We start from the raw sequence: 9,425 nt of genomic DNA, 5'->3' as shown, positions 1-9,425 counted from the left end.
TATACATATATACGACAGGCCTCTTTCAGTTTCCGTCTACCATATCCACTCACAAGGCATTGGTCGGCCCGGGGCTATAGCAGAAGACACTTGCCCAAGATGCCACGCTGTGGGACTGAACCCGGAACCATGTGGTTGGTTTTCAAGCTACTTACCACACAGCCACTCTTGGAATATAAAAGACCAGACCAGAATGTCTGCCTTCTGTTCTTATCCTCCTCACCAACGACTTTTCGCTGAACCATTCCACAAGATAGGAATCAATCCTCCATTCAGATTTCGGATCTTTTCCGTTTGAATGGCAGTTTTTTCTGGCGGTGCCATATGAAATTGTCACTCATAATTATGACCCTGGTATCAATCTATTGTATTTCAATCTGATTTAGGGTTAGGGTTAGTTAGGCTTAGGGGTGGGGGAAGGGTATATTTTTTTCTTCAGAAATGTAAATAAACCTAATCTGTTTCTTAAACGAGGGACATATTCATACGGCACAGAATGTTTCTCACCTCGATAGACGTCATTGATTGGTTGAAATTGCAGAAATTGAAGGAAGAAAACAACAAATATCTTACAAACTACAGAATTTTCTCAATAAAGCCAAGAGAAAAAGATGTTTTATAAACACATTCTACCAGTATACGAAGTTTAAAAGTGTTTAGTTACGTGGAAATTATTTTAAAAAACTGCCGTTCAAACCGAAAAGATCCCAGATTTCTACTCCTTCTTCTTCTCCCTCCTCACAACAACAACATCACCAAAAGATGTGACTCCCACATCATCCACACCTGCATCTTCCAACATTCCCTCTCCCTCCCCGTCTCCCCGTGACGTACTTCATCTTTACATTTCCTACCTTTGATATCAATCACATCCACAAAATAAGAGTCAAAGATGTCAGGGTCTTTGCAAATGTAGTAATCCTTCTTGTTGTTCCATATTCTTTAGTATTTCTCGTCTCTCTCTTCTTGAGTTATGTCTCTAATATAATGACCACCACACACGAGTTGATTGCCGTTGTATTTCGTTGTTTGTTCCTTCTTGAGCCATGCCTGGCTCATAAGGGCCGGTTTCCGGTTTCTTGGCGTATAGGTTTTCCACCTGGATGGGACGCCTGTCCCTCACAGGTGAGCTGCAAGATGCAGAAGGAAAGAGTGAGAGAAAGTTGTGGCGAAAGAGTCAGCAGAAGTTCGTCATTACCTTCTGCTGGAGCCGCGTGGAGCTTAGGTGTTTCGCTCATAAACACACACATCGCCCGGTCTGAGATTCGAACCCGCGATCTCTCGACCGCGAGTTTGCTGCTCTAACCACTAGGCCATGTGCCTCCACAGCCGTTGTATTTATAAATTGTGTTGTAGTATTTCTCAGTTCTGATGGATTTTAAACAACAGAGATCCCTGTTGAAGACCATCATTTCTCTATAACAAGCAATCATGGTTGATGTCGGACACCACCAGATTACATATTTCACCAATGATACTTTGTCAAGCTCGTATATCTAGATTTTTTATATAAGGATTATTTGTGTGCAAACAACAGCCAGAAGACCCATCCTGATACTTGTAAAGAAGAAACCTGTTGAGTTGAGTGTCCAGGACATAAAAAGTTCTTTGGAAAATAGCAAGGTGAGGGTGAACAGGCAAAGGTAGTCTCCATTGCCATCTAATTTCTCCGTATATATCATAACATACCAGAATAGAGTGTTTCTTGAAGAGGACATAAATATAAATATTATCAGAGTAGATTTGATGGTGTTGGCCATTGAATGGAAGGTATTTTTGAAAAAGTTCTTTACCACATGTGGAATAAAATACCATTTTATTTTCGTTTCCATCTACGATCACGAAATTAATTGGAGTTGCAGCAATGCTGACATTATAATGTTCCAGAGAAATTCTTTCTATAATGTCAACTTTATCTTCCTCGACCAATATGATATGGGCCTCGATTTTGTTTTCAGTGGTGGTCACAGCTAAACACTTATTTGATACAATAAGACATATTTTCATATAATCTGTTTGGACCTTTACTAAAGGGCCTTTTCTTAGTTCAGGACAGGTGATATACTGAAACCCTTTCATTTCACGATAAAATACCAGGAATCTGTTTGCGTTTATTCTACAACAGAAAGAAGGAAGCTCAAGGAAAACTAAATTATTTTGGCTAATTATTTCCCCGTTATCAGTGAATAATTTAGCTTTCTTGTTTTTGTAAATTACTAATATAGAAGATGTAGACATAGGTAGAAAATTTGTTATGTTGCAGCAATCCTCAATATCAATATAGTCTTTCAAACTGAGAGTATGTACCTGGTGGTTGTATGACAGTTTGGGCCAAAAGTATTCATTTGTTTCAATGGCATGTGCTTTGCCGCAATAATCTGTTACCAAAATGGTATCTTTACCAACAGAAATAGAGTGGCATTTCCTGCCAATGTCCCTCGTTATTACACCACCTTTAGCCGAAATCTTATAAATAATTTGTCCCTGGAGGACATAGAAATAATTTTGGTACAGGGAGATTTTACTTGGGAGGTGCAGAGAATGGGTCTCTACCTCCCATAACTGTTGGCCATCCAAATTGTAACAGATTACTCTGTTAGAAGTAGAAAATGTAACTAAAAGTATATTCTGGACCCCTACAGCAATATCTGTAGGTTTTTCTTTAGTAATGAATTCATATCGAATTCTATTATCCTCCCAATCAATTTGGTAAACTGTCTTACCAAACATTTCTACACCTATCAGTGTAGAATGTTCTAAGTAAGCAACCAAATGCAACCCCAACTGAATCCTTTTAATCTTGAAACATGTGGGGCTGATTAAAAGAATCATTCTTTGGAAAGGGAGGGTTGCCAGAACCATGTCTTCACCGGTTCTGGTGAAACTGGTGACAGAAGATGGACAACAAATCTCATTTCTGCCACCGTCTCTTGTCATAAAACAAACTGTCATACAATGGCGGGAAAAGGTGACCACTCCCTTATGTGTGACAATAATATCGGATAGTATTGTGCTTTTGACAAATCCTTCTACAGGTTCCTCAATCTCAGCTACTTTGGTCACAACTGGTTGAAGAGGCCGAAATTTTGTGGTTACATTTGGTGGCTCAATGGTTTTGTGTTTATTTTGGAAAATATTTCTCTGTAAATAATGTTCCAGGAAGAATTCTAGTTTTTCAAAAATAATAAAATCTTGATCATAATCATTTTTTTCAATGTTTTTCATCAAAATTTCTATTTTGTGTGTAAAACCTTTTAGAAAATTATCTTCATCCGTTCCTATAGTTTTTAAAAAAGTACATATTTCTTCCCGAGAATTTATCAACAAATTCATTTTGTCCTCATATGCATTAGATCTTGTATACAATATGTGTTTGTCCAAAATATTTCCTTTTCCCATCATTTCCCTCTTTTCACAGACTCCTTTATGCCTTTTTTGTTTTGTTGTTGACCAAGATGAAGCTCGTTTCTCTGACCATTCTCTCCGGGAACAGCCACCTCTCTCATATCTACACTTTTGATGGTCAACTCCATCTTCATACCTTTTCATTGCTGAGTCCCATAAAGCTCTTTTCTGAGAGATAAGTTTTCTTAAAGTATTTTCTTCTTGGACATCCATAGTGAATCTGTAATGAAATATAAAGAAAACATTTAGCTTTGTGAAAATATTAAAGTTTCAGGGAAATGATGTTTATTTCATTATTTGAAACACACAATTCACGCTGAGAGTTGCTGAAGCATGGAACAAACTGCCGACATCAGTTGTTTGTTGTCGGAGCACTGCATCCTTCAAAACTTCCATTCTTCCTGAGATTCGCCAACACTACACCTGATTTTCTCCCCTCCATACACACGCAAGCATGTATCTGACTCATACACTGTTCGCTTTCCAGACATTTGTACATTACTGCATATACTTTATACACACTTTTTGACAAGTTGTGGTGCACCTGAGCACTGTATACAATAATTTCATTATTATTATTATTCAAAAACTCCACCTGTCTAACACCCGTGGACATATTTACAAAGTCAGAAAACAGCACAGCTCCCATGACTTTCGGAAACATTTTTTCACACTGAGAGTTGCTGAAGCATGGAACAAACTGCTGGCATCATTTGTTAGTTGTCGGAGCACTGCATCCTTCAAAACTTCCATGCTTTCTGAGATTCGCCAACACTACACCTGATTTCCTCCCCTCCATACACACACAAGCATGTATCTGACTCATACACTGTTCACTTCCCAGACATTTGTACATTACTGCAAATGCTTTATACGCACTTTTGACAAGTTGTGGGGGCACCTGAGCACTGTATTCGATAATTTCATTATTATAAAACATTTATGTATTTCTGTCAGCGAATTAATCTTGTCTAATTAATATTTAAACAACATTTTGTTGGAGTAATAATGATTAGAAATAAGCATCTGATTGCAATTTATTTTATGATGTAATTAATAAGTTTCATTAATTACATGGAGTCTAAATATTAGCAACTAGCACTATGACCCAGCAACGGTTTTGAATGACCATAGAAAGTGCAAGCCCTCTAACTGAAAAATTGTGGATTTGTATAAAGAACACACGCACACAGACATTTTGCCATTTATATATATAGAGATAATTATATTCACTGGAAATGATATTTGCTCTCAACATCACAAAGTAATAGTCATGTGTGGCTTAGATTTATTTAACGATAATTAGTCAAAGAGATTCCCCTGCTCGAAAAATACTCAATAACGAGACACTCTAAGCTGTAGAGAAAATTAACTTTAATTGGTATACATGCTATATTATGTCCCAACACACAGCAATCATATTCAGACTTCATTAACATGCAACAATTAGTAAATAAATAAATGATAAATGCACCCTTTTTAAAGCCTGGCCCGGTTTCCCGGTTTCTATGGCGTATGTGTTCCCCAGCTGGACGGGACACCAGTCCATCACAGCGTTACTCATTTTTGCCAGCTGAGTGGACTGGAGCAACGTGAAATGAAGTGTTTTTCTCAAGAACACAACATGTCGCCCGGTCCAAGAATCGAAACCACAATCTTACGATCATGATGCTGACACCCTAACCATTAAGCCACGTGCCTCAACAATTAGCAAAACATAGACTTTATGTTTCATAGACAGACTGAACATTTTGCTAGTTAGATGGAATATAAGTATTACTAATGATAATATGTACTGGAAACGATGGGACTGTCATGGTTGGCTTGGTTTCCATCATATTTATCTAATAATATAATAATGAAATTATTGTATAGTGCTCAGGTGCACCACAACTTGTCAAAAGTGCGTATAAAGCATATATGAATGCAAATATATATATATGTGTGTGTATATATAATAATAATAATAATAATAATAATAATAATAATAATAATAATGAAATTATTGTATACAGTGCTCAAGTGCTCCACAACTTGTCAAAAGTGTGTATAAAGCATATATGAATGCAGATATATATGTGTGTGTATATATAATAATAATAATGAAATTATTATATACAGTGATCAGATGCACCACAACTTCTCAAAAGTGCGTATAAAGCATATATGAATGCAAATATATATATATGTGTGTGTATATATAATAATAATAATAATAATAATAATAATAATGAAATTATTGTATACAGTGCTCAGATGCACCACAACTTCTCAAAAGTGTGTATAAAGTATATGCAGTAATGTACAAATGTCTGGGAAGCGAACAGTGTATGAGTCAGATACATGCTTGTCTGTGTATGGAGGGGAGAAAGATCAGGTGTAGTGTTGGCGAATCTCAGGAAGCATAGAAGTTTTGATGGATGCAGTGCTCCGACAACTAACAACTGATGCCGGCAGTTTGTTCCATGCTTCAGCAACTCTTAGCGTGAAAAAATGTTTCCGAAAGTCATAGGAGCTGTGCGGTTTTCTGACTTTGTAAATATGTCCATGGGTGTTAGACAGGTGGAGTTTTTAAATAATAATAATAATGAAATTATTGTATACAGTGCTCAGGTGCACCACAACTTGTCAAAAAGTGTGTATAAAGTATATGCAGTAATGTACAAATGTCTGGAAAGCGAACAGTGTATGAGTCAGATACATGCTTGTGTGTGTATGGAGGGGAGAAAATCAGGTGTAGTGTTGGCGAATCTCAGGAAGCATGGAAGTTTTGAAGGATGCAGTGCTCCGACAACTAACAACTGATGCCAGCAGTTTCTTCCATACTTCAGCATCTCTTAGTGTGAAAAAATGTTTCCGAAAGTCATGGAAGGAGCTGTGCTGTTTTATGACTAAATACATTATTACTGTCATTTCTTTATTTTCTGCAAACAAAATGCACAAAAAAGCTACGTTTGCATTATGTTATATATACAATAATAATAAAGGACGTTACCATATACAGTTTTAGAAAGCAAGGACGTTATATAGACCTCCTTGACTCAAGTTAGAGAAGGGGTGCATATTATACACAAAGTTTAGGTTTTTCAGACGTACAGCCCCCTAAACTTGCAGTAAGCAACATTTATTAAACGTTATTTCTGTTATTTCTTTATTTTCTGCAAACAAAATTCACAAAAAAGCTACACGTTTGCATTATGTTATATATACAAAAATAATAAAGGATGTTACTGTATACATTTTTACAAACCAAGGACTTTATATAGACCTCCTTGACTCAAGTTAGAGAAGGGGTGCATATTATACACAAAGTTTAGGTTTTTCAGACGTACAGCCCCCTAAACTTGCAGTAAGCAACATTTATTAAACGTTATTTCTGTTATTTCTTTATTTTCTGCAAACAAAATTCACAAAAAAGCTACACGTTTGCATTATGTTATATATACAAAAATAATAAAGGATGTTACTGTATACATTTTTACAAACCAAGGACTTTATATAGACCTCCTTGACTCATGTTAGAGAAGGGGTGCGTATTATACACAAGGTTTAGGTTTTTCAGAGGTACAGCCACCTAAAAATTCCCTGCATATTATACTCAAGGTTTAGGTTTTCAGAGGTACAGCCCCCTAAAAATCCCCTGCATATTATACTCAAGGTTTAGGTTTTCAGAGGTACAGCCCCCTAAAAATTCCCTGCATATTATACTCAAGGTTTAGGTTTTCAGAGGTACAGCCCCCTAAAAATTCCCTGCATATTATACTCAAGGCTTAGTTTTTCAGAGGTACAGCCCCTAAAAATCCCCTGCATATTATACACAAGGTTTAGGTTTTTCAGAGGTACAGCCCCCTAAAAATTCCCTGCATATTATACACAAGGTTTAGGTTTTTCAGAGGTACAGCCCCCTAAAAATTCCCTGCATATTATACTCAAGGTTTAGGTTTTCAGAGGTACAGCCCCCTAAAAATCCCCTGCATATTATACACAAGGTTTAGGTTTTTCAGAGGTACAGCCACCTAAAAATCCCCTGCATATTATACTCAAGGTTTAGGTTTTTCAGAGGTACAGCCCCCTAAAAATCCCCTGCATATTATACTCAAGGTTTAGGTTTTTCAGAGGTACAGCCCCCTAAAAATCCCCTGCATATTACACTCAAGGGCGGACTATACTTGAGGATTTACGGTATTCTTTATATTATATTCTGGAAATGAAATGTTTCACTTGTAAAGTAACACTGTAAAATGTTTAAACAATGTCTAATCTATAAAATGGTGTATGAAAATAAAACAACATCTATATAGGCGCAGGAGTGGCTGTGTGGTAATTAGCTTGCTTACCAACCTTATGGTTCCGGGTTCAGTCCCACTGCATGGCACTTTAGGCAAGTGTCTTCTACTATAGTCTCAGGTCGACCAAAGCCTTGTGAGTGGATTTGGTAGACGGAAACTGAAAGAAGCCTGTCGTATATATGTATATATATATATATATGTGTGTTTGCGTGTATATGTTTGTGTGTCTGTGTTTGTCCCCCCACCCAACATCGCTTGACAACCAATGCTGGCGTGTCTTTGTCCCCATAACTTAGTGGTTTGGTCAAAAGAGACCGATAGAATAAGTACTAGGCTTACAAAGAATAAGTCCTGGGGTCGATTTGCTCAACTAAAGGTGGTGCCCCAGCATGGCTGCAGTCAAATGACTGAAACAAGTAAAAGAGTAAACTTAGCGGTTCGGCAAAAGAGACCGATAGAATAAGTACTAGGCTTACAAAGAATAAGTCCTTGGGTCGATTTGCTCGACTAAAGGCTGTGCCCCAGCATGGCCGCAGTCAAATGACTGAAACAAGTAAAAGAGTAAACTTAGCGGTTCGGCAAAAGAAACCGATAGAATGAGTACTAGGCTTACAAAGAATAAGTCCTGGGGTCGATTTGCTCGACTAAAGGCTGTGCTCCAGCGTGGCCACAGTCAAATGACTGAAACAAGTAAAAGAGTAGGAGTAGAAGAGATTATATAACAGTATATATTTATGTTTGAAAATAATTGTAATGAATGTTTAGTGATGTAAATGTGTTGGTAAATTGTGTGTTAAATGGATGGTTGGATGGAAGCACTCCGTCGGCTACGACGACGAGGGTTCTGGTTGATCCGATCAACGGAACAGCCTGCACGTGAAATTAACGTGTAAGTGGCTGAGCACTCCACAGACACGTGTACCCTTAACGTAGTTCTCGGGGATATTCAGCGTGACACAGAAAGGGACAAGGCCGGCCCTTTGAAATACAGGTACAACAGAAACAGGAAGTAAAAGTGAGAGAAAGTTGTGGTGAAAGAGTACAGCAGGGATCACCACCATCCCCTGCCGGAGCCTCGTGGAGCTTTTAGGTGTTTTCGCTCAATAAACACTCACAACGCCCGGTCTGAAAATCGAAACCGCGATCCCACGACCGCGAGTCCGCTGCCCTGACCACTGGGCCATTGCGCCTCCACTGTGTGTTAAATAATAAATATCAGAAGAATATTATTTACCAGAGTCGGGTTTTTGGGTTTTGCTTTGAGCTTGAAGTCTTTCTTTCTTGGAAATATTCTGTGAGTCTGCTTCGTTCGAACAGCAATGAAGATATGGCAACAGTTAAGAGGATACTTATAATATATCCGGGAGTAGTAGGCAGTGCCTCCTCATGTGAGAATATCTACATTTGTGTGTGTGTATACATCTATATATATGTATGTATATATAGACGGATATACACATATTTATACATAAATGTCTGTGTGTATATATAGACGGATATACACATACATATACGTAAATATCTGTGTATATACATATATATATGTATGTATATATAGACGGATATACACATATTTATACATAAATGTCTGTGTGTATATATAGACGGATATACACATACATATACGTAAATATCTGTGTATATACATATATATATGTATGTATATATAGACGGATATACACATATTTATACATAAATGTCTGTGTGTATATATAGACGGATATACACATA

General features: G+C 37.3%; 1 protein-coding gene across 1 annotated transcript; it reads right to left on the bottom strand.

Moving 5' to 3' along the window:
• Window positions 1-1,216: 1,216 nt before the first annotated feature.
• Window positions 1,217-9,046, bottom strand: LOC115228869. Its single transcript, XM_029799341.2, has 2 exons — window positions 8,929-9,046; window positions 1,217-3,625 (listed from the first exon to the last, which is right to left on the bottom strand). The coding sequence occupies exon 2, from the start codon at window positions 3,616-3,618 to the stop codon at window positions 1,483-1,485; it is 2,136 nt and encodes a 711-aa protein (XP_029655201.1). The 5' UTR covers window positions 3,619-3,625; window positions 8,929-9,046; the 3' UTR covers window positions 1,217-1,482.
• Window positions 9,047-9,425: the final 379 nt, after the last annotated feature.

Source organism: Octopus sinensis, unplaced genomic scaffold (genome assembly GCF_006345805.1).
Source record: "Octopus sinensis unplaced genomic scaffold, ASM634580v1 Contig11213, whole genome shotgun sequence".
Classification (NCBI taxonomy): Eukaryota; Metazoa; Mollusca; class Cephalopoda; order Octopoda; family Octopodidae; genus Octopus; species Octopus sinensis.
The sequence above is the reverse complement of the archived record's forward strand: the minus strand, read 5'-3'. Positions and strand labels throughout refer to the sequence as shown.